General features: G+C 42.7%; 1 protein-coding gene across 1 annotated transcript; it reads right to left on the bottom strand.

The window, feature by feature from the left end:
• Positions 1–1,139: 1,139 nt before the first annotated feature.
• Positions 1,140–7,720, bottom strand: SFTPC (surfactant protein C). The gene is made up of 5 exons (XM_075855415.1): positions 7,580–7,720; positions 6,585–6,737; positions 5,612–5,731; positions 4,405–4,512; positions 1,140–1,817 (listed from the first exon to the last, which is right to left on the bottom strand). Exons 1-5 carry the CDS (start codon positions 7,616–7,618, stop codon positions 1,701–1,703), a joined length of 537 nt encoding a protein of 178 aa, XP_075711530.1. The 5' UTR covers positions 7,619–7,720; the 3' UTR covers positions 1,140–1,700.
• Positions 7,721–26,655: the final 18,935 nt, after the last annotated feature.

Here is a 26,655-nt window from a genome sequence, read left to right as displayed (position 1 = left end):
CCGTCAGTATTAATCAAGTCTCGGAGGGCTGGCAATGGAAATTCCTCCTCTCAGGGTTTGCCATAATTTTAATAGGGTTTGGTTGGTTTGCATTGGGTTACTATTATGTCCCATATTTCTAATGTAACTGTATTGATTTGCATTCACACAGCTTTGTATACAGCCATACATAACTAATTGCTTCTCGGCCTTTTGGCGAAGATAAATCGTAGCATCTGTTCGTATCAGTGGTTCAGTCCACCATTTCTATGGAGCAGGTACGATATACATGGAGTGTAAGCTTCTTGGTTTACGCAGATTGGCCCACCGGCTACCTGTAGGTGACCCAATCAAAGCCATGAGGTTGGGTTGTTTGACAGCCCAAATGCAGAAGTGCCCCCGGAGTGGTGACCCTGTGGTGCTCGAACTCACGCGGGGTGGGATTCCACTGAGAGATGGCACATTTGCACGCATTTCACTTTCTCACATACGAACCCACTCGCCCTATTTGCCTGGGCCTTCTGGCTAAAGACAGTATGAAGAATTTTTATAATTCCGGCCAGATGTCCGGGGTGTATTCACGGCATACATTCTTATTAATTTAACTTTTTGTCACTGTGTGTTCACTGTCCATGTTTGTTTGTCACAATGACTTTTCAGGATGTGGTGCCCTTATAGAATATTCCTCATGTGGTTTAGAGGGACGGTGTGTGTGGGCATCAGCTTCCTCACTCCACTGCAACCATGGCTCCCCCTTTTGGGGGACCCAAACCTCAAATTTGGCTCCTGGTGGACACTGGCGTGGCAGCCCAGGTGGAAGCCAGGAGCAAGAAGGGCTCCTCTTAAGCTTCGGAGAAGGAAGACCATCGTTCCCGACTCTGGCGCAGAAAGTTGGGGATGGTTTGTTGGGCCCTACTCCTTTTGGAGAGGGCTGGTGTTACACCGCGTACTTGTGCACCTTTTCGTGTGACACGCTGCACGTTTTTTGCACTTGGAAGAGAAAGCACGTTCTCGGGCTTTCAAAAAAAATAAAATACAGCCATACATTACTGCACGTATACAGATTCACATCATAATGTATCAAGTCAGTCCGAGCTGAATGCTGAAAAATTTATTTAGCAAAAATCTGATTTAAATGTAATTTTCCATAATAAGTTTCAGACATGAGAAAAGACATATTAAACGTACAGGATTATATCTAGCATCCAGGAATGGAGCTTCTAACAGAAGAAAGCAGGCACATGCAGGGATACAATGTGTATACTCTTACTAGATGATGTGCCATAGCTCAGTGCAACCAATCAGATAACCATTTATACCAGTACCATGTACTTAGACCTAAAAGAACTCAGATAGTATTGGTTGCTATGGGTTACAACATATCATGCCTCATTACTGAATGGGTAGTGGTGACAATATGGCAGTCTATATTTATGTAGTAAGATGTGTGGTACCGAGGGCATCAATCAGCTGTGGAAGTCATTTTACAAGGGACCATATGCATAAGTATAGTGTACAGTACACATGCAAACGTGGATATATATATATATATATATATATATATATATGTATATATATATATATATGTATAACTTGAATGAACATTCGTACAGGTCTCTAGGTTACGTAGCATATGTGGACGTGGCAGGTAGAGGTATGTGGACAACACAGATGTTCATGATGTACAGGAGAATGACTGGGTCACAAAATTTTGAGGGCATCTATGATGTCCAGTAGACTGGCAGATCTCCACACAGCACTCGGATGGCAGTGCCCAGGAAGGCAGGATCACTCACTAGCTTAAGGGGGTCATTTTGTTTGACAGCCTCAGAGCCCACCTAAGTATAAAAAAAAACAATGTAGGGTGATGCAAAAAGCATATTACTTATAGGATGACACAGTTATCAATAGCTTATAGGAGCTCAACTAAGATGTAGAGAAGGGGGCGGTGTCTGTCAGCACAGTGCTGACTGATTCTAATAACAACTAGTAGAGGATTGAAGTTGCAATTATAATACAAATCTTTCCCCACATTGTGTATTTTACCCCCCTGCTCTTTTCTTTGTGCTTACTTGGATTAGTCCACATTTATAATGAGAACATCCGCATGGCAGCCCACATAAACTCTTGAAGTTATTATTAATTTCATTGTTAAATAAGAAAATATGGTGTTTTAAAGGGTGCACTGAGGAACATCTGTTGAAGAAATAATTTAAAATATATATCAAGGGCTAGGAATTTATACTTAATAAAGGGGTTGGCCACTAACCTAAGAGGGAGTTCACACAGAGTTTTCTGATGAGTTTTGACGCGGAAACCGCGCCGCAAAATGCGCCAAAAAACTGCCAAAAATGCCTCCCATTGATTTCAATGGGAGGCGGAGGCGTTTTTTTCCTGCGAGAGGCAAAACCGCCTCGCAGGAAAAAGAAAGGACATGCCTTATCTTCGGGCGTTTACGCCTCTGACCTCCCATTGACATCAATGGGAGGCAGAGAAAGCGTATTTCGCAGCGTTTTATGCCCACGGCGCTCAATGGCGTGCAGGCAGAGGAAAATCTGCCTCAAAGTTCCAGACGGAATTTTGAGGCAGATTTTCCGCCTGCAAAAAACTCCATGTGAACCCAGCCTTATGAGAACCAACACAACCTTTTTATGTAAAACTTAAATATAAACTTTATTGTTAAACATAGTTAAAAAATACAAAAATACATTTAAAATAGAGCATACAGCCTTCACAAAAAGAGAGGGAGTCAGAAAAAGCACGGTAGATGAAATGGATATACAGACTGTGTCAAGGTCTTTCATGACGGGCATACAATGATATAGATTGCTGGTACATAACAATATAAATAAATCTAAGTAGCCATAAACAATAATCAAGTACACAGGTATGAATACATAGTATAATGAATAAATGTGTGTCGTTAATCCTAAATAGGAAATACATACATGGTACACTAAAAGAATGCCAACACCAAAGAAAAGAACCGGAGCCAAATACACCAACGCGCACCCGACACGCATTTCGCAAGTTTTATTTAATTTTTTTTTTTGTGTTCACTAGAGGCCACTGTTGCATCTTATTTATATTATCTTTACTAAATGATTTACGCTTGTTGGTTACACCTGTCAATACTCTGGCTTCCCTAAAGTCAATTGTAATGTGTATGACCTCACATCATGGTTCTTTATTTACTTTTTTTGCAATATTCATCCTGGCCTGTGGTTAGCCAAGAACTCTATGTGCCCGCCCCTTTTCTCGGTCACCTGGTCTTCCGGTTGGCAATAGCAGTTCGGGTTTCTTTGACCTATCTCGTTAGGTCTTGTGTATCTATTCATGATGCGGAGGCCTTACCTTCATGTGAGTACATATCCGGTTCGTGTAAACTTTTTCAACCAGGTGTTTGGAGTATAGTGGGAGGTCGTTGGGGTATTTAGGGGGGTTTACATTTGCTATGACGTCATTCCATGATGAAGCTTCGGCGAAACGCACGTCGGGTGCGCGGTGGTGTATTTAGCTCCGGTTCTTTTCTTTGGCATGTATGTACCATGTATGTATTTCCTATTTAGGATTAACTACATACATTTGTTCATTATACTATGTATTCATACCTGTGTACTTAATTATTGTTTATGGCTACTAAGATTCATTTATATTGTTATGTACCAGCAATCTATATTATATGTCTGTCATGAAAGACCTTGACACAGTTTGTATATCCATTTCATCTACCAGTGACATCAGGGGCCACCCCTGGAGTGGAATCCCCATCCACAGTGTTGCCGACGCTGTGACGGGATTCCATTCCAGGAGAAAACCCCTGACGTCTCTGTCCATTTATGGATAGTGACGTGAGGGGCTTCTCCTACAGCCGAATCACCGGCCACCACGCCGGAAACGCTGTGAACGGGGATTCCGCTTCAGGAGTTGCCTCTGATGTCACTGTCCATATATGGACAGAGACATCGAGCGATCCGTCCAGGAGCGGAATCCCCAGCCACAGGGGGGATTCCGCTCCTTCAGGCAGCCATGGTGGTGCTACGTATCTACAGAGGTGGAGGTGCCAACTACAAGTTGGCTGCAAAAAAATCTCCTTCTCATATGCACTTTGTGTGAGGAAGAGGAGGAGAAAAAGCATGGCCACAGTGGTTCAGAGGAGTGTCGCGGCACCCCTGGAGGGTTCTCAAGGCACCCCAGTTGGGAACCACTGAACTACAGCAACACAATTGTTAGTTACGCGTGCGATCATCCTGAGCTGGAACCGGAGAAGAAGGCCGAAGATCTGAATACTTTATATTAGTAAATATGTTATTTTTCCCCCAGACACAATTTAAAACCATTTTATAGAAAACTGGCCAACCCCTTTAAATCTTAAGAAAGAGCTTAATAATTCTGCCCTGTGATATCTGTCGTATAGCATTTTACCTTGCTCAGCACATTTTCACCAATGCTCTGAAGACTCTGTATGCGTTCTGGTTCCATAGGCGTAATGTAACATGCGTGTCCAGGGCGTGGGCGAGTGCAGATCAACAGCTGGAAATAAAGACACAATTTATAAAACCTCAATATATGCCACTTCATCATCTACCTATTTGTTAAGCCTAGATTGAAGCTCTTGGACCCCAGTGAAAAATCTATACCTAGGACCATGACTATAGGACAATTTAACCTTTTTTATTCCATCATACAATACAGTGTATGGGACCTATATACAATGGAAAAAAACCCTCTGAGCAGTTTATGATTGTAGGCGGCTTTACCGCTGGGACCCACACCGATCGTGAGAACAGGGCTTAAACTCCTAGATCCTCCTCACTGTACCCTCCGGATTGAGGAGGAGCATATATGGAGCAGGGGTCGAGCATGTTTCCGCCGCTGTATTCAATGTCTACCAGAATGACGGAAACAGCCAAGCGATGTATTCGGCTGTTTCCCATAATCATTGAATGGACTGGCAGTGCACATGCTCAACCGCCGCTCCATTCAATGTACTCCTAACTGCGGTCGAGCAGTGAGGAGGATCTGGGGGTTCAGGACTCCCTTTTTCACGATCGGTAGGGGTCCCAATGGTGGGGCCCCTAGTGATCAGAAAAATATCACCTATACTGTGGATAGCTGATAATTTATGATTTTGGGAATACCCCTTTAACTAATAACTTTTCCAGATCAGCATGGATAACTCTATTCACCCTATTATCGATCTAGACCTCTAGAGATACTAGGAACTAACAATTAAGCCACTCTAGACCTCCAGGTATATTACAAGAATACTATAACTGACCCCTTAACCACCATTTGTATACATTTGCACTTTATTACATGTAAAAAGTTGGAAAAGTAAGTATAATTGGGGGAGGGAAAGAGGAGAATTTTGCACCTCTCTGTCGTGGGTACCAACACACTTGGAATCTCCCCTTTTAAAAATCCTGTATTTTGTCCTGTATACAATATAAGGTATTCAGTGAAATTGCTCTGTATAGCAGGAATAAACTTGATAAGTCATTGTGCCTAGATAATGCTGCTGTTCACTTGTAAAATGAGGACCTCCACCCCCTACCTCTCCCGAGTAAGTGCACCGTTGTGACTGCTACTTCTGAACCCCCTAGAAATACATCAGTAATGGCCACAGTACCTTGCTGAAGTCATACACAACACTAGCTGAAGTGTTAATTCCAGTGTCAAGGTGAAAGGTCGCCACGCCGCCACTTTTTAGCTTGGCATCCGCTCCATCATGCAGAGACATCTCGAATATCTAATATCATAGAGAGACAAAACCTGAAATTATTGTGCCACATATTCATCCTGTAGAACTGAACTGTGAAACTTACTAATAGCGAAAGAGGGATATAGTAAATGGGTCATTCCTAGTGACCTGAACAAAAGTAAAATGATTGATACACCTATTAAGATCAAGGGCAGACCAACTAGAGTAGTGGACATAGCAGATGAAGCCTCAGAGTTGTTGGATAGTTGGTAATCAATATCTCTGGAAAAGTGGGCCAGTAACCCGGGCTATGTGGGTATTAGGCCAGTTTAGAGAGGGTATTTATATGTATATGTCTGGCGCAGTGTTACTATCCGATGGGGATTATAAATTCCCATTCACATACTGCAAAAGTACATTGTTTTAGTTGGATGTGATAGTAGGTGTATTCTCAACTACACTCATTGCTCCCCATGTGAGTAGAGGAGAGTACGGTAATTCAGTAGAGAACTTTATAGATAAATGCTCAGTTGACTAGATTAGATAGAGAATCAATAGCGTATGTAACACTACTGTAATATCACTGTATCATATGGCATTGAGTGTTTACAAGATAATATGGATCATTCATTGAGTCATTGAGCGATAACTTTATACAAGTTATACCAGAGCTTAGTTATTTGTATCAGAGTTTGATATGACCCATCCTGCTCTGCTACATCTATACATTTGGTAACCAGCTTATAATAATGTAAGAGTAGTATAGCATAGTATAATGCAAGAATAGTCATAGGAAGCACCTGCAGTTATAGCATTCTATGGTAGTTGTTTATCTGTTGCTATTAATTTTGGTTAGTTATTTATAAAATTGTTCCATTAAAAGCTCCCCATCAATTCTAACCGTTTCTGTATGTTTCTGGCTCATATGTAGACCCATCAAGAGGACCCCAAGAAGAACCACGACCAGGACTACCACAACCAGCACCACACACAGGAGCTTCTTAAAACCGCCAAGACATGGGATTCGTGGGATGGGAAGCAGCTCTGAGTATACCTGGAAAAAAGAGAGGATATTAAATGAAGATATATAGATCAGCAAAAAAATATTTTGATATCAAGAGATCATTCTCCACTATGAGCATAGAAGAGCATTCTAAACCATGATACCAGTAAATTATTCTCCACTATGATTTTAGAAGAGCATTCAAACCATATCAATAGATTATTTTCCACTATGAACATAGAAGCGCATGCTATTAGTAGATTATTCTCCACTATGAGTTTAGAAGAACATTCTAAACCATGATATTAGTAGATTATGCTCGACTATGATTTTAGGAGAGCATTCTAAACCATGATATCAGTAGATTATTCTTCACTATGAACATAGAAGAGCATTCTGTTAGTAGATTATTCTCCACTATGAGTTTAGAAGAGCATTCTAAGACATCATATCAGTACAATATTCTCCACTATGAACATAGAGGAGCACTCTAATCCATGATATTAGTAGATTATTATACAACATGAGCATAGAAGAGCATTCTAAACCATGATATTTGTAGATTATTAGTTACTATTAGTTTAAAAGAGCATTCTAAACTATGATATCAGTAGATTATTCTCCACTATGATCTTAGAAGAGCATTCTAAGCCATGACATAGGACAATCATGCTTTACTATAGGCTCCACAGAGCATTCTAAACCATAAACTCAACCTAAATAATAAAAAAGAGAATTCTAAACCATGAGATCAGGAGAACTTTCTAAATCAACGGGAGAACATTTTCTACTATAAAATTTGCAGATTATGGTCCGAGCCCTATCACAGATACCCATAGAAGCTATATTACTAATCTGAGCATCACAGTGATTAGTCTACTAGGTTCACTCACCGGTGGTGTGTCCATCAACACAGTCTTGCTTTGCTCCATGGCTGTCTGTTCCTTCTTTGTTATCAGCAGGCTGTATCTTTATTCTAGGTCTTAATCCGTTATATATACCTGGACATGTAGTAGCGTCATTACTGTAAAGTGCTCCTCAACTGCCTTTGAGAGTGTTTACTTATCCATAAAAAATATTTAAGGAACAGACATACTTCTAACATTTCAAGAGGTTTCATTAAAACATTTTCTGCCAGGTACACTTGGGTAATCGTTATCGTTCTGCAACCAACACAGTATTAATTTATTAACCCCTTGTTTCACAGTAACCTAAATCAGGTAACGACAACCTTTGTTCCTCTAGCTTTTGCACAGCTACTAGTCCCAGCATTTGGATGGAAAAATTCATTTCTTGACATTCATTTGCCACAGGTATAGTTATCTAGCATATGTTATGGGAAAAATTCATAATTTGGCATCCTAATGTAATATTCAGAGCAATAACTGGTACCAATATTTGTACATACACCGATCAGTCATAACATCAAAACCACTAAGAGGTGAAGTGAATAACATTGATTATCTTGTGACAATGGCGCCTGTCAAGGGGTGTGATATATAAGTGAGCAGTCAGTTCTTGAAGTTGGCAAGCGCAATGAGCGACTTTGTCAAGAGCCAATTTGTGATGTCTAGGCGACTGGGTCAGAGAATCTCCAAAACGGCAGATCTTGTGGGGTGTTCCTGGTATGCAGTGGCCAGTACCTACCAAAAGTGGTCCAAGAAGGGACAACCGGTGTACTGGTGACTGGGACATGAGCGCCCAAGACTCTTTAATTCGTGTTTGTAGTGAAGGCTAGCCCGTCTGGTACAATCGCATAGAAGAACTACTGTACTGCAGAACAAATTGCTAAAAAAAAAGCTACTTCCGGGTGCATGTGCATCTCTTAACTGGAGAAGAGATGTTACCGGGTTGCACTATGGGAAGACAAGGCAGTGAAGGTAGTATTAGGCTCCAGGTAATGTTCTGCTGGGAAATATTGGGTCCTGGCATTCATGTGGCTGTTACTTTGACATGTACCACCTACCTAAACATTGATGCCAACCAAGTTAACCCCTTCATGGCAACGGTTTTCCCTTAGGGCAGTGGTCCCTTTCAGCAAGATATTGTGCCCTGTCACATTGCAAAAATTGTTCCGGAATGGTTTGAGGAACATGACAAAAAGTTCAAGGCGTTTACTTGGCCTCCAAATTCCCCAAATCTCAATCCGATCGAGCATCTGTGGCATGTGCAGGAAAAGCAAATCCGATCCACGAGGCTGTACCTCACAACATACAGTACTTAAAGGATCTGATACTAAAGTCTTAGTGTCAGATACCACAGAACACCTTCAGAGATCTTGTGGAGCCCATGTCTCGATGGGTCAGGGCTGTTTTGGCGACACGGGGGGGAAGGACCTGCTCAATATTAGGCAAGTGGTTTTAATGTTATGGCTGATCAGTGTATAAGGTGTCAAGTCTAATATGCAGTTGTATATGGAGCAGTGGCATAACTACCGCTGTAGCAGCCATAGCAGCTGCTACGGGGCCCGCGACATGAAGGTGCCCGTGCCGCCCGCCGACACGGGCTCCCCCCATGCCCGGTGGCGCCACTAGCAGCCGACACTACGGGGCCTGCACCGCCCGGTCCCTAACATTTATGGGCTGGGTGGCATGGGCCCCCTCATGCCCGGTGGCGTCACTAGCATCGGAGGGGACCCCGTTGCTAGCGACAGCCACATTCACTTGTATCTGCCTCCTCAGGACGCAAATACAATTGATTACTATAGGCTGCAGGCCACGTTAGGCCTGCAGCCTATAAGGCGCTGAGAAGACTCCCTGCGCAGGCCGGCGTGATAATGTCACCGCATTGCGCTGGCCTGTGCAAGCGTCCCGCCCTGAGAATGTGCAGCGCTCCGTCCGTCGTGGGAACGGGGCAAGTTAAGTACAATATATTTTATTGGGGGGCTGTGAGGTAATATACAGATGGGGGGAATTTCTGCATAGTACTATACACAAGGGGGAGCAGGATGGTACTATATACAAGGAAGGGGCGCTGTGTGGCACTATGTTCAAAGGGGGGCGCTGTGTGGCACTATATACAAGGAGGGAGCAGGGTGGCACTATATACAAGGGAGGGACGCTGTGTGGCACTATATACAAGGAAGGGGCGCTGTGTAACACTATATACAAGGGAGGGGGGACTGTGCAGCTATATATACAAGGGGAGGGCTGTGTGATACTATATACAAGGGGGGCTGTGTGGCACTATACACAAGGGGGAGTTGTGTGGCACTATATACAAGGGGGTTGTGTGGCATTACTAAAGGGGGCTGTGTGGCACTACTAAGGGGGGCCTGCGTGGCACTATATACAAGGAAGGGGCGCTGTGTAACACTATATACAAGGGAGGGGGACTTTGTGGCAATATTTACAAGGGGAGGGCTGTGTGGCACTATATACAAGGCCTAATGCATCAATGTACAAAGCCAGGTACATACAGCAAAGTGTATATGACTCAGAGCAGGCTACAGGAGATGCCACAACAGTCACTAAAGACACTCGGGGCTACCTTAACTTGTGCCAGAATTCTATTTTGTTGTTAGATTGAGCTTTTCTACATTCACTACTTCACAAGAAGTGCCGATCTTCCACTAGTTATCATTAGATGTGGCGGCATGCGACATTATTGGTGGTTAGGTGGTAGAACCCAGACATCCAAGCTTTAGCCTTACATTGCTAATCTAATTGCCCCCGAGAGCGAACTCCTCAAATTGCCTGCATGTCCTCTTTAGTTTAACGACAGATTCTGTTGAAAATGTCAGGATCTGCCAACAGCAATCTAAGGGCTTATTCAGACGAACGTATAATACGTCCGTGCTACGCGCGTGATTTTCACGCGCGTCGCACGGACCTATGTTAGTCAATGGGGCCATTCAGACAGTCCGTGATTTTCACGAGCGTATGTCCGCTGAGTAAAACTCACGACATGTCCTATATTTGCCCATTTTTCGTGCATCACGCACCCATTGATGTCAATGGGTGCATGAAAACCTCGCACGGCACACGGACGCACTTCCGTGTGCCGCGCGTGATGCGCGCTACAGTAGTCAAAACTATGAATGAAAACAGAAAAGCACCACGTGCTTTTCTGTTTACAAACATAAAAACAGAGTGCCATAATGATGGCGGCTGCGCCAAAATCACGCAGCCACGCATCATATGCTGCCACAGAGCTTTTATGGACCTTTTGCGCGCGCAAAACTTTTTTGAAATAAAACGACACTGTAGTTATCAGTATCATAGCGCTTATTAGATTATTTAGGAGATAGCGCATTAATAAACTTGTGACAGATCCTTTTTAAGTCTTTGATGACCATTGATAAAACATCTGGTCCACTCAGTGGACGTCCAGGCAGAACAGAAGGATAATTTCCATTGCAAGGAGATTATAAAAACTCCCGGTCAGAACTGAGACATTTCCAAAATACTTGCACAAAATTCTTGGCCAGAACATTATACTCAGTGGCGTCATGAGCACTACGTATCCTGGACTTCTGGCCCCGTGCCCTGGGTGAGTGTCAGTTCTAACTGTATCTGTGTCCTCAGAATGCGGCTACAGTTGAAGCCTATGGTAGAGCATCCTCTGCCTTGTAGGACACAGGCCGTTTTAGACCAGTGTACTACAAGATGCCAGGACCACACATCAGCATCCCGGCACAGGCGGCAAAATTATATCGCTGCATCAAATTGCCTGCGTATGTTTATTGACTTCACAGGCAAGAAGAGGCCTGAACCGCTCCGCTCGTCAGGGGATCGGGGTAAGGTGAGTGAGTATAAGTTTTTTTTCTGGGGGGCACTATTACGTATTATGGGGCACAAATGTGAGCATTTTTATTGTGTGGGGTAACAAGAGGGATAATTATGACTGTTTTGGGGCACAGGGGGCATTATTACTTTCTAGGTGCACACAGGGGGCATTACTTTCTAGGGGGAACACAGCGGCATTATTACTGTGTTTTGGGAGAGAAAAGGGGCATTATTACTGTCAAGAGAGGATTATTATTTCCTAGGGTCACAAAGGGGCATTATTACTTAGGGGCACAAAGGTAAATAATTACTATCTAGGGGAACACGAGGCATGTTAATACTTTCTAGGGAGCCCAAATGTGGGCATTTTTTACTGTCTGGTGTGCACGAGGGGGGTCATTTACTGTGTTGAGGTATTATATGTCGCGATCTGTGGGTATGTGGACCCACTGGGCTGTACCGCCGTAGCGGTATAGCAGCTGGCCTGCAGGATACCAAGTCAATGTCTATAGTTCGAATATGGGTACCTGTGGTAATTCAGAGAGTAGCGATGGTTAGGCTCGGATGGGACCTTGGCAGCAGGCACACACCAGGCGCGGTGTAACACAGCAGATGTAGTAAATGGCACCACACGACTCCAACTCTCTACGACACAGGAACAAGGTAGCACAGGATACAGGAAACAGGTAGCAGGTATGGGAACACTGGGAACTGGAAAACACTAAGGGACCATTTGCAAAGACTAACATGGGTAAACACAACAACGCTCAGGCAATGAAGGAAGGGGCAGGGACCTTCTTACCGTCCAGGATGATCTGGGAGCAATCAGTCAAATCTAAACATGTGTGTGCTCTGGCCCTTTTACGTCTGAGAATGAGCTCAAGCGTGTACCCTAGTGGTCACTGCAGGACAGGATGGCTGTATCTGCTGGCATCTCTGGAGAGGAAGACTAGATGAGCTCCACTAGATCTTTTCTGATTAAGTTTGCTGCAGACCCAGAGTCTAGGTATGCCGAGACTTGGTGCGTCTTCTCCCCCAGACCAAATGGTTACGGGAATGGACAGTTGGAGAACTTCTTATCTAGCGCCATCCCACCCTAGTGTTGCCTCTCCAACCAATGCTAGGCATTGGAGTCTCTTTTGCTTCTGAGTACATGCACGCACTATATGGCCTCCGAGGCCACAATACAGACAAAGTCCAGAAGTGCGTCTGCGGAGTTTCTCCTGGACTGACAGTTTAAGCAGGTCCACGTGCATAAACTCCCCTGGTGTGGATCCTCCCTCCCGACTAACCTCTTGGGATCGCTCCCGGATCCGAATGTCAATACAAGTGGCCAAACATATGAGGTCATCCAGGGTAGGTGGCAGCTCACGAGCAGCAAGTTCGTCCTTAATTTTTAGAGACAGTCCCTGCCAGAAGGTAGCCCCCAAGGCTTCATTGTTCCAGGACAGCTCTGCCACCAGGGTGCGGAACTGAATGGCGTACTCCCTGACAGAGGTGTTCTCCTGGTGAAGGGTTAGGAGAGATGCAGCTGCTGAGGAGACTCGGCCAGGTTCCTCGAACACTGTGCGAAAAGACTGTAGGAAACCCTGGAAGTCGCGGGTCTCTGGTCCCTGTCGTTCCCAGATAGGGTTTGCCCATGCTAGGGCCCTGCCAGTAAGGAGTGATATGATAAAAGCGATCCTTGCGCTCTTCATAGAAAATGCACTGGTGTGGAGACTGAAGTGGATCTGGCACTGGTTCAGAAATCCCCTGCAGGTACTCGCATCTCCCTCATAGCGAGGAGGTAGTGGCAGCGAGAATCGAGGATCAACACTGGTACGGCCAGGAGGTGCAGCAGGAGGAACAGCCAGAGCAACAGGGACAGATGCTGAGATGGCTGTAGCTCGTGCGTCCAGCCGATGCGTTCACCGCCTGGAGGAGTTGGTCCTGACGTAACTGGCAGACTAGCATATCTGCTTGCATGGTTTGTGATGTTGTCATGGTCTTGGATTGACCAGCGGGGTCCATGGCCTAAACGTACTGTCGCGATCTGTGGGTATGTGGACCCACTGGGCCGTACCTCTATAGCGGTATAGCAGCTGGCCAACAGGATACCAAGTCAATGTCTATAGTTCGAATATGCGTACCTGTGGTAATTCAGACAGTAGCGATGGTTAAGCTCGGATGGGACCTTGGCAGCAGGCACACACCAGGCGTGGTGTAACATCAGATGTAGTAAATGGCACCACAGGACTCCAACTCTCTACGACACAGGAACAAGGTAGCACAGGATACAGGAAACAGGTAGCAGGTACGGGAACACTGGGAACTGGAAAACACTAAGGGACCATTTACAAAGACTAACATGGGTAAACACAACAACGCTCAGGCAATGAAGGAAGGGGCAGGGACCTTCTTGTAGTCCAGGGTGATCTGGGAGCAACCAGTCAAATCTAAACATGTGTATGCTCCGGCCCTTTAAGACCGGGAATGAGCTCGAACGCATACCCTAGTGGTCACTGCAGTACAAGACAGCCGCATCTGCTAGCATCTCTGGAGAGGAAGACGTCTGCAGGATCATAGGAGTCTGCGGTCTGCCACCGCGGACATTACATTACAACTGTCGACTGGGCATTATTATTGTCTAGGGGGCACAAATGGGGCATCACTACTTTGTAGGGTCACAACGGTTGGCATTATTACTATGTAGGGGCACAAAAGGGGCATTATTGCTGTGTGGAAGCACAAATTGGGCACTATTACTTTGTTGGACACTAAGAGAGCACTATTACTGTGTAGGGTCTAAAGTGGGTACTATTACTGTTTAGGAATACTGAGAAAATCGCTATTACTATGTAGGCACTATTACTGTGTGTGGAACAAATGATGGCACGTTAAGGCTCTGTCCACATCTCTGATCGTCAATTCCGTTATTCTGCTGCGTCAAAGGAACTGACGGAGTGAGTTTCAGATCCGACCCATGATTGACCCCATTGACTTATAATAGGGGCTGGCAGGTTCCGTTATGGTATCTTTTTATTTATTTTTTAAACTTTTTTATTGAATTTTCATAACTTTTTTTGTGCAGTTACAAGCAACAAGGTATGACATTGCCCATACCCGAGATAAAGTACATAGTTATACATATCCTTTACATTTGGTGATAAGGCAAAACCAATTACAGTGAAATTACATAGTATTTTCAATTGCAGATTATACAAATAAAACTTGTAAACAATTAACACAAAAACTGTGGTAGTCTTTTTTTTTTTTTATCTTTTCCCGTTATGGTATCTTTAATTTTATCAGAAAAATAGCGCTGCATGCTGAGCTACTTTTTAGTCAAATGTGATGGAATCTGCAATGGAGGCTCCATAGCAAGCCCCCAATGCAGATTTGAATAAAGTCTTTGCTGTGTGGGGCACTTTTACCTTCTGGGGCACCACTACTGTATGGGGCACAGTAAGGGGCACTATCTGTTTGGCACTATTACTTTTGGGGGCACTATCTATCTGCCACTATTGTTTTCACGCCTCTGTCTGTGTGCTATTTTTTGGGGGGTAACTACTGTATATTTATGACAACATTATTTTTAAAGTATATTATTTGCAGATATAGTAATAGGCACAAATTCGGCAGCAATTGGCACAGAATTGGAGGTAGCTGCAGGATGGGGAGTTTGTGTATGTTGGGAACAGTTGGGGAGGGTGCTGGAAAGGCAAGGAGCCAGAGATGTCTGGGCAGCAAACTCTGCAGACACAAAGCATGGCAAGTCTTCATGGCGGTCTGAGCGAGATGCAGAAGACTGGGAAAAAAAACGACTCCAATCAGAGTAGACGTCACCATTGGGTCTCTGGATATAACGGTATTTTAACCCCTTAAGAACACGACCTATTTTGGCCTTGAGGACAGAACAATTTTTTTATATTTCCCTCTTTGCATCCCAACGCTCATAACCCTTTTATTTTTTGTACGACGTAGTTGTATGAGACTTTGTTTCTTGCGGGACGAGTTGTACTTTATGTAGGTACCATTTTTTGGTACAAATACATTATCGTTTAATTTCTATACATTTTTATTTTGGCGAAAATGCAGAAAAAAAGCAGTTCCGCAGCAGTTTTAATATATATTTTTTTTACACCATACACCGGTCATTATAAATAATATTATACATTTGTTGTACAGGTTATTATGGTCGTGGCGATACCAAATATGTCTATATTATTTCATGTTTTGGGACTTTAAAAAGTTTAAAAAGTAAAATTTAAAAAGTTTATTTATTATAAAAAATTTGTGTTTGTTTATTTTTTTTACTTTTTATTTATTTATTTATCATTAATTTTTTTTACATTCATTTTACCTTTTTTTTTTAATCCCATAAAGGGATTTATCATTTTGATTTTGTAACTGTAATGTACTGGCATAGATCTATATGCCAGTACATTAGCCTGTTACTGATTGTACACAGGCAGTTGTTAGGGCATATCTCAGTATGCCCTAACAATAGGAAATATGTTCAGACAGCCCTGGGGTCCTTCAATGGACCCTGGGCTGTCTGGCCATACGAGTTATGGGCTTTGTTCCCGTCACAGTTATTTTCTGTGACGCGATCAAACTGCAGTCCCCCCTCCTTGAACGCCGTGATCAGCTTTCATCGCGGCATTCAAGGGTTAACGGCTGAGAGGGGAAGTTTCTCTCTTCTCCGCTGTTAGAGCAGGGCCGTGGCTGTGTATTACAGTCATTGCCCCGCGATCGATCGCGTGCACAGACGGCTGTCACACAGGACGAGAATGCTCATCCTAATGTGCCAAGTACTCGCCGCTCAGGACGAGCATTCTCGTCCTGTGTCGGCAACCAGTTAATCACTTATGTGGTCTGCAGTCATGATGTAGAGGTATTTTTCATTAATAGTATGGTGGTATTATTCAGTCATTATGCAGTAGTAATATGTGGTTAAGGCATGGTGGTATTATTCAGTAACAGTATGGGGGTATTATTCAGTAACAGTATGGGGTTATTATTCAGTCACTATGTGGTTATGGTGTGGTGGTATTATTCAGTAACAGTATGGGGTTATTATTCAGTCACTATGTGGTTATGGTGTGGCGGTACTATTCAGTAACAGTATGGGGGTATTATTCAGTCACTATGTGGTTATGGTGTGGCGGTACTATTCAGTAACAGTATGGGGGTATTATTCAGTCACTATGTGGTTATCGTGTGGTGGTATTATTCAGTAACAGTATGGGGGTATTATTCAGTCACTATGTGGTTATGGTGTGGCGGTATTATTCAGTAACAGTATGGGGGTATTATTCAGTCACTATGTGGTTATGGTTTGGTGGTACTATTCAGTAACAGTATGGGGGTATTATTCAGTCACTATGTGGTTATGGTGTGGCGGTATTATTCAGTAACAGTATGGAGGTATTATTCAGTATCAGTATGGAGGTATTATTCAGTAACAGTATGGGGGTATTATTCAGTCACTATGTGGTTATGGTGTGGTGGTACTATTCAGTAACAGTATGGGGGTATTATTCAGTCACTATGTGGTTATGGTGTGGTGGTATTATTCAGTAACAGTATGGGGGTATTATTCAGTCACTATGTGGTTATGGTGTGGTGGTATTATTCAGTAACAGTATGGGGGTATTATTCAATCACTATGTGGTTATGGTGTGGCGGTATTATTCAGTAACAGTATGGGGGTATTATTCAGTCACTATGTGGTTATGGTGTGGCGGTATTATTCAGTAACAGTATGGGGGTATTATTCAGTCACTATGTGGTTATGGTGTGGCCAGGGCCGCCATCAGGGCTGTACAGCTGGTACTGCAGTCAGGGCCCTGGCCACAAAGCTGGAAGAATGGGGCCCGCCTGCCTCTTAGTAACTGTAAACATTTCTGTCAGCGCCCCAGCGTTAGTTACTTGGAGAAACGAATGGACCCTTCAATGTAATAGGGCCCGTTCCTTCCTCCGAAGTAACTGGCGCTGAGACACTGAGAGGACTTATAGAAGAGGAAGATGCAGCATGAGAAGCAGAAGCTCCGTGTGGAGAGAGCCGCCCTTCAGGCGTATTTTCGTAATCGCAGCAAAAATGGCGCAGTATTGCCGTGATTTTAAAAATCCCCGCAAAACTGCCTCATGTGTGCCACGATTACAGAAATTGCATTAAAAAAATGGCACAAAACATTAAAAAAAAAAAGTGCTTTAAGACTATATTCTCACAGTGCAGTCAAATCATGTTTGCCTGCGATTTTGCAAAAATTGTGGCAAAAAATGGGACTTGACTGCACTGTGTGAATAGACCCTAAGGCTACTTCAGACATGGTGGATTTGTCTCCTATTTTCGGTGCGAATTGCGCACTTAAAATCCACTACAAATTACAATACAACTGACGTGAATGGGATTTTCAAAACCCCATTCACATGCAGCAGAAAAAACTCCTCATGGGCTTTAGGGCATTCTGCTGATTGTTAAATCAGCAACATGCCCATTATGATGCAAAATTGCCACGCATTTCTCCCTTTACAATGCAAAGGGTTAATTTTCTGCAAATCTTTAGCAAAATCTGTAAAGATCAGTTCACACATAGCGTAAACACTACGGATTTTCCACAACGGATTTCGTTGCGGAAAATCTGCAGCATAATACAGTAATACATATTTGAACAAATCTCATCCACACGCTGTGTAATGAAATGCACTAGAAAACCGTTGATAAATTGACCTGCGGTGCGGTTTTTTAATCCGCAGAATGTCAATTTATGTTGCAAAATATGGGGGTATTATAGTGGTATTATTCAGTCACTATGTGGTTATGATGTGATGGTATTATTCAGTAACAGTATGGGGGTGTTATTCAGTCACTATGTGGTTATGGTGTGGGGGTATTATTCAGTAACAGTATGCGGGTATTATTCAGTCACTCTGTGGTTATGGTGTGGCAGTATTATTCAGTAACAGTATTGGAGTTTTATTCAGTCACTATGTGGTTATGGTATGTTGGTATTATTCAGTAACAGTATGGGGTTATTATTCAGTCACTATGTGGTTATGGTGTGGCGGTATGTTTCAGTAACAGTATGGGGGTATTATTCAGTCACTATGTAATAGTAATAAGTGGCCATGGTGTGGCAGTATTATTCAGTAACAGTATGGGGGTATTATTCAGTTACTATGTGTTTATGGTGTGGCAGTATTATTCAGTAACATTATGGGGGTATTATTCAGACACTATGTGGTTATCGTGTGGTGGTATTATTCAGTAACAGTATGGGGTTATTATTCAGTCACTATGTGGTTATGGTGTGGCGGTATTATTCAGTAACAGTATGGGGGTATTATTCAGACACTATGTGGTCATGGTGTGGCGGCATTATTCAGTAACAGTATGGGGGTATTATTCAGTCACTATGTGGTTGTGGTGTGGCTGTATTATTCAGTAACAGTATGGGGGTATTCTTCAGTCACCATGTGGTTATGGTGTGGTGGTATTATTCAGTAACAATATAGGGGTATTATTCAGTCACTATGTGGTCCCAATGTGGAGGTATTATTCAGGGACAGTATGGTGGCATCATGCAGTCACTACGTGGTGGTAAAAAGAGGTCATGGTGTGGAGGTATTATTCAGTAACAGTTTGGTAGTATTATTCAGTCACCATGTGGTGGTAATATGTGGTCATGGTGTGGCAGTATTATTCAGTGACAGTATGGTGGCATATTGCAGTCACTATGTGGTCATGATGTGGAGGTATTATTCAGTAAGAGTATGGTGGTTTTATTCAGTCATTATGCTGTAGTAATATGTGGTCACGATGTGGAAGTATTATTTAGTAACAGTATGGTGGTATTATTCAGTGACTATGTGGTGGTAATTTGTGGTCATGATGTGGAGGTATTATTCAGTAACAGCATGGTGGTATTATTCAGTCACTATGTGGTGGTAATATGTGGTCATGGTGTGGTGGTATTATTCAGTCACTATGTAGTGGTAATATGTAGTTATGGTGTGGCAGTATTATTCAGTAACAGCATGGGGGTACTATTCAGTCACTATGTCTTTATGGTGTGGCGGTATTATTCAGTAACAGTATCGTGGTATTATTCAGTCACTTTGTGGTTATGGTGTGGCGGTATTATTCAGTAACAGTATGGGGGTATTATTCAGTCACTATGTGGTTATGGTGTGGTGATATTATTCAGTAACAGTATGGTTATATTATTCAGTCACTATGTGGTGGTAATATATAGTTATGGTGTGGTAGTATTATACAGTAACAGTAAGGTGGTATTATTCAGTAAGTATGGTTATGGTGTGGTGGCATTGTTCAGTAACAGTATGGGGGTATTATTCAGTTACCATGTGGTTATGGTGTGGCGGTATTATTCAGTAACAGTATGGTGGTTTTATTCAGTCACTATGTGGTTATGGTGTTGTGGTATTATTCAGTAACTGTATGGGGTATTATTCAGTCATTATGTGGTTATGGTGTGGCAGTATTATTCAGTAACAGTATGGGGGTATTATTCAGTCACTATGTGGTTACTGTGTGGTAGTATTATTCAGTAACAGTATGGGGTATTATTCAGTCACTATGTGGTTATCGTGTGGCGGTATTATTCAGTAACTGTATGGGGGTATTATTCAGTCACTATATGGTTATGGTGTGGAAGTATTATTCAGTAACAGTATGGGGGTATTATTCAGTCACTATGTGGTTATGGTGTGGTGGTATTATTCAGTAACTGTATGGGGTATTAATCAGCCACTATGTGGTGGTAATATTCAGTCACTATGTCGTTATGGTGTGACGGTATTATTCAGTAACTGTATGGGGGTATTATTCAGTCACTATGTGATTATGGTGTGGGGGTATTATTCAGTAACAGTATGCGGGTATTATTCAGTCACTCTGTGGTTATGGTGTGGCAGTATTATTCAGTAACAGTATTGGAGTTTTATTCAGTCACTATGTGGTTATGGTATGTTGGTATTATTCAGTAACAGTATGGGGTTATTATTCAGTCACTATGTGGTTATGGTGTGGCGGTATTATTCAGTAACAGTATGGTGGTATTATTCAGACACTATGTGGTCATGGTGTGGCGGCATTATTCAGTAACAGTATGGGGGTATTATTCAGCCACTATGTGGTTGTGGTGTGGCTGTATTATTCAGTAACAGTATGGGGGTATTCTTCAGTTACCATGTGGTTATGGTGTGGTGGTATTATTCAGTAACAATATAGGGGTATTATTCAGTCACTATGTGGTCCCAATGTGGAGGTATTATTCAGTGACAGTATGGTGGCATCATGCAGTCACTACGTGGTGGTAAAAAGAGGTCATGGTGTGGAGGTATTATTCAGTAACAGTTTGGTAGTATTATTCAGTCACCATGTGGTGGTAATATGTGGTCATGGTGTGGCAGTATTATTCAGTGACAGTATGGTGGCATATTGCAGTCACTATGTGGTGGTAATATGTGGTCATGATGTGGAGGTATTATTCAGTAAGAGTATGGTGGTTTTATTCAGTCATTATGCTGTAGTAATATGTGGTCACGATGTGTAAGTATTATTTAGTAACAGTATGGTGGTATTATTCAGTGACTATGTGGTGGTAATTTGTGGTCATGATGTGGAGGTATTATTCAGTAACAGCATGGAGGTATTATTCAGTCACTATGTGGTGGTAATATGTGGTCATGGTGTGGTGGTATTATTCAGTCACTATGTAGTGGTAATATGTAGTTATGGTGTGGCAGTATTATTCAGTAACAGCATGGGGGTACTATTCAGTCACTATGTCTTTATGGTGTGGCGGTATTATTCAGTAACAGTATGGGGGTATTATTCAGTCACTTTGTGGTTATGGTGTGGCGGTATTATTCAGTAACAGTATGGGGGTATTATTCAGTCACTATGTGGTTATGGTGTGGTGATATTATTCAGTAACAGTATGGTTATATTATTCAGTCACTATGTGGTGGTAATATATAGTTATGGTGTGGTAGTATTATACAGTAACAGTAAGGTGGTATTATTCAGTAAGTGTGGTTATGGTGTGGTGGCATTGTTCAGTAACAGTATGGGGGTATTATTCAGTTACCATGTGGTTATGGTGTGGCGGTATTATTCAGTAACCGTATGGTGGTTTTATTCAGTCACTATGTGGTTATGGTGTTGTGGTATTATTCAGTAACTGTATGGGGTATTATTCAGTCATTATGTGGTTATGGTGTGGCAGTATTATTCAGTAACAGTATGGGGGTATTATTCAGTCACTATGTGGTTACTGTGTGGTAGTATTATTCAGTAACAGTATGGGGTATTATTCAGTCACTATGTGGTTATCGTGTGGCGGTATTATTCAGTAACTGTATGGGGGTATTATTCAGTCACTATATGGTTATGGTGTGGAAGTATTATTCAGTAACAGTATGGGGGTATTATTCAGTCACTATGTGGTTACGGTGTGGCGGTATTATTCAGTAACAGTATGGGGGTATTATTCAGTCACTATGTGGTTATGGTGTGGCGGTACTATTCAGTAACAGTATGGTGGTATTATTCAGTCACTATGTGGTTATGGTGTGGTGGTATTATTCAGTAACTGTATGGGGTATTAATCAGCCACTATGTGGTGGTAATATTCAGTCACTATGTCGTTATGGTGTGACGGTATTATTCAGTAACTGTATGGGGGTATTATTCAGTCACTATGTGATTATGGTGTGGTGGTATTATTCAGTAACAGTATGGAGGTATTATTCAGTCACTATGTGGTTATAGTGTGGCAGTATTATTCAGTAACAGTATGGGGTATTATTCAGTCACTATGTGATTATGGTGTGGGGGTATTATTCAGTAACAGTATGCTGATATTATTCAGTCACTATGTGATTATGGTGTGGGGGTATTATTCAGTAACAGTATGCTGATATTATTCAGTCACTATGTGGTTATGGTGTGATGGTATTATTCAGTAACAGTATGGGGGTATTATTCAGTCACTGTGGTTATGGTGTGGGGGTATTATTCAGTAACTGTATGGGGGTATTATTCAGTCACTATGTGATTATGGTGTGATGGTATTATTCAGTAACAGTATGGAGGTATTATTCAGTCACTATGTGGTTATGGTGTGATGGTATTATTCAGTAACTGTATGGGGGTATTATTCAGTCACTATGTGATTATGGTGTGGCAGTATTATTTAGTAACAGTACGGGGTATTAATCAGCCACTATGTGGTGGTAATATTCAGTCACTATATGGCTATGGTGTGGCGGTATCAGTAACAGTATGGGAGTATTATTCAGACACTATGTGGTTAAGGTATGGCTGTATTATTCAGTCACTATGTTGTAGTAAAATATGTTCACGGTTTAGCGGTATAGTTTTGGCCTTGTATAGTGGTATTATTAGTAATATTGGGCTTCTTATAATGTGTTTTTATTAGTAAACCTATGGAGGTAATATTTGGTCCTGGGATAGCAGTATTATTTTAAACTATATATGTATATAAATCATTTTGATTTGAGGGGGGGGGGGGATACGTTTTGGAGCTTGTGCCCCGGATCTTTTCCTAGCAATGTCCCTGATCGTATTAGCTTGTAATATCAGCCACTGGATAGAGAAATATATACTGTACTGCAAACAGAGCTAATAAATACGTAATACTAAGTGCACGGGTGGGCAACTGGTAGTCAATTATTAGCACCGTCCCGCAGACCATGGTCATGCATCTGTGGCTCCAGCATTCCTCCCAGGATCTGGCACGTCTGCAATTGATGGAGATGGAGAGCCACCTGTTGCTTAAGCCTCCTCTAAAGTGTCAAACACTTTCCCAATACTACTCATCGATGATCTTCACTTACACAACACACACAAGTGCTACACAAACAACACACAAGTGTCTTAAATGCACCTGAGTGCAGAGCAAACACACAAGGAGAAGTGAGCGATGTTTACTGACTTCTAGGACCACTCTTCAGCGAGACAACCCCCCCCCCCCCCCAGTTCTAGCCGCTTCTTCTTACCTGGGCGTACCGCACGATGTGCAATTTTTGGTGCGTTTATAATGGCGTTTTTTTGTGTGACCAGATGTTACATTAAAGTCTATAGTAAAATCTAAAATGCATCACACAAAACTCTGTTTTGGTTTCTGAAGTTTTTGGGGCAACTTTGTGGTCAGTGGCGTTTTCTCCCAAGTGCAGCGTGCTCTGGGTATGGAGTTTTTTAGGCATTTTCCACATAGGCTTCTCTATACGATTTCAAAAACACCAGGAAAAAAAGCATGTACAAAATGAGACCAAATTAAACACAAAAAACACCACCAAACATGCCATAAAAAAAACCGCACGTATTTTAATAATGCTAGCTTTTTTAGCAGCGTTTCTTGATGTCGTTTAAATTGCCTGAAAAATTGTGTGTGAAGGCGGCCTCATGTTCACACATAATAGCATTTTACAACCAATATCTCCACAGAAAACCAAAGTAAATTTCTTTTTGAGTGGATGGAAACAGTTACATCCTGTCACCGCCATTTTGTTATCCAAGATGGCTGGAGGAACACTTGCTTGACTGTTTCCATAATGCCTTTGGACTTCAATGGAGAGACACAGCTCTCCCTTTCCTCACCTCCTGTTTGAGACCAAATAGATGGGGGTCCCAGAGGTGGGATATTTATGATATCCTTAGGTATTGTTATTAACCCTTTCCCGACATGCGCAGAGTGCCGATGGTTGACATGGCAGCCTGGGGGCCTAATGAAGGCCCCCAGGCTGCCAACTTTGTGCTCATATAAAGCCCTTTCAAAAAAAGCCCTTTTCCCATTGTCCCTCAAACACAATGTAGAAAAAATAAAACATTAACATAATTGGTATCGCTGCGTTCGTACAAGTCCAAACTTTAACAATATGACATTATTTAACCCCCATAGTCAACGCAGTAAAAAAAAAATGAAAATGCCAGAATCACTGTTTTTTGTTCCAAAATGGTATCAAAAGAAACAACAGCTCACTCCGCAAAAAAAAAAAAAGGCCCTTATACCGCTCAATTGACGGAAAAATAATGAAGTTATGGCTCTCAGAATTTGGCGACACAAAACATTTTATTTTTAACAATTAGTTTTTTCCTTGTAAAAGTAGTAAAACACAAAAAACAATATAAATTTGGTATCGCCGTAATCGTATTGACCCACAGAATAAAGTTAACATGTCGCTTTCACTGTACGATGAACGCCATAAAAGCGAAAAAAAATAAATCTCCAGTTTCCCACTACATTATATGGTACAATAAGGCTGGATTCACACGAGCATGTTCGGTCCGTAATGGACGGACGTATTTCGGCCGCAAGTCCCGGACCGAACACAGTGCAGGGAGCCGGGCTCCTAGCATCATAGTTATGTACGATGCTAGGAGACCCTGCCTCGCTGCAGGACAACTGTCCCGTACTGTAATCATGTTTTCAGTACGGGACAGTAGTTCTACGGAGAGGCAGGGACTCCTAGCGTCGTACATAACTATGATGCTAGGAGCCCGGCTCCCTGCACTGAGTTCGGTCCGGGACTCGCGGTCAAAATACGTTCCGTCCATTACGGACGTAATGTGCTCGTGTGAATCCAGCCTTAATCAGACTAGAGGGTCTGCCCCCAATGATCAATAATGGTCTATCCTAAGTACCACCAGGGACTGGAAGAAATAAACATCTGGATATAAGGAACTGGGGCCCCAAACAATGATTTTTTTCCAGTGTAAATGCACAAAGAGATAAACGCTAAAAATACAAGGGTGTGTTCACACGGGCTATTTTCAGCCGTTTTTCGGGCCGTAAATGCCCCGAAAAATGGCTAAAAATACAGAGGCTGATCGTCTCCGAACATCTGCCCTTTGATTTCAACTGGGGAAACGGGGTTTCGTTTCCACGGGGCATGTTTTTTTACACGGCCATTTGTAAAAACAGCGCGTAAAAAGAAGCCCCGTAAAAAGAAGTGCATGTCACTTCTTGAGCCGTTTTTTGAGTCGTTTTTCAATGTCTCAAAAAATGGCCGTAAAAACGCATCAAAAAAACGCTTGAAGCTTTAAAAATGGCTGAAAATCAGGGGCTGTTTTCCCTTGAAAATAGCTCCGTATTTTACAGCCGTTATTCGTTTGCCATGTGAACATAGCCGAACGGTGAAAATTGGTCGTTCATACAGAAAAATAATTGAAGAGTAACGCCCTTGAAACGGCACTAGCGCAGCGGAGAGACTCACTGGCACCCTGTTCGGTGCGGTTGTCAATTTGTTGTTGTTGCGTGTTAAACGACTGTTTACCTGCAAAATTCATCAATAACAAAGAAATTGATGATTTTGCAGTTAAAAAGGCGGTTTAACCGTAACAACGCGCAGCCATTAACAAGCAATTTTAAAACCTCCCCATGCAGGATGCCGGTGGTCTGTCGGCTGCATTGCTGCCGTATCAATGTTGCTTCGTGGGGCCTTACCCTAAAAAAATAAATGGTTGTCGTCGGGTTTTCACATTAAATTACATTGTTATTACGTTTTTAAATGGCTGTGTATAATACAATAATTGTAATGGTGTAAATGTCCATCGTCAATGCTGTAATCAGGGGCATAACTATAGGGGTGCAGAGATTAAACTGCACACTAGCCCTGGTGACTGATGGGGCTTAAAAGGCCCTTTGGCCCATAGGTCCAGTTAAATGTGCATTTAACCCCTTAACGCCGAAGGACGGATATATCCGTCCTCAGCAGCTGCTAGTTCGCGCAGGACGACGGATATATCCGTCCTGTGATGGCGCGGGTACTGACAGTGTACCCACGCGATCAGCGGCAGGAGCACGGCTGTTATACACAGCCTGGCTCCTGCTGCAACTGCCGAAATCGAAGCGCGCTCCGATTCCGGCAGTTTAACCCATTAAATGCCGCTGTCAATAGTGACAGCGGCATCTAATGTGTTTGACAGAGGGGGGAGCTCCCTCTGTCACCCCATCGGCGCCCCGGCAAAGAAATCGCGGGTCGCCGTCGGGTTTCCATGACAGCCGGGGGTCTAACAAAGACCCCTAGGTCTGTCTTCAGCAAATGCATGTTAGGCGATGCCGGAGGCATGACCTAACAGATTGCCTGTCAGTTTTACACTGACAGGCAATAATGCATTGGTATACTAAGTATACCAAAGCATTATATATGCGATCAACAGATCGCATAGTGAAGTCCCCTGGTGGGACTAAAAAAAAAAATGTCAA

The sequence above is a fragment of the Rhinoderma darwinii genome, chromosome 3 (genome assembly GCF_050947455.1).
Source record: "Rhinoderma darwinii isolate aRhiDar2 chromosome 3, aRhiDar2.hap1, whole genome shotgun sequence".
NCBI lineage: Eukaryota > Metazoa > Chordata > Amphibia > Anura > Rhinodermatidae > Rhinoderma > Rhinoderma darwinii.
Note: the sequence above shows the minus strand (reverse complement) of the source record. Positions and strands in the feature narration are given on the sequence as shown.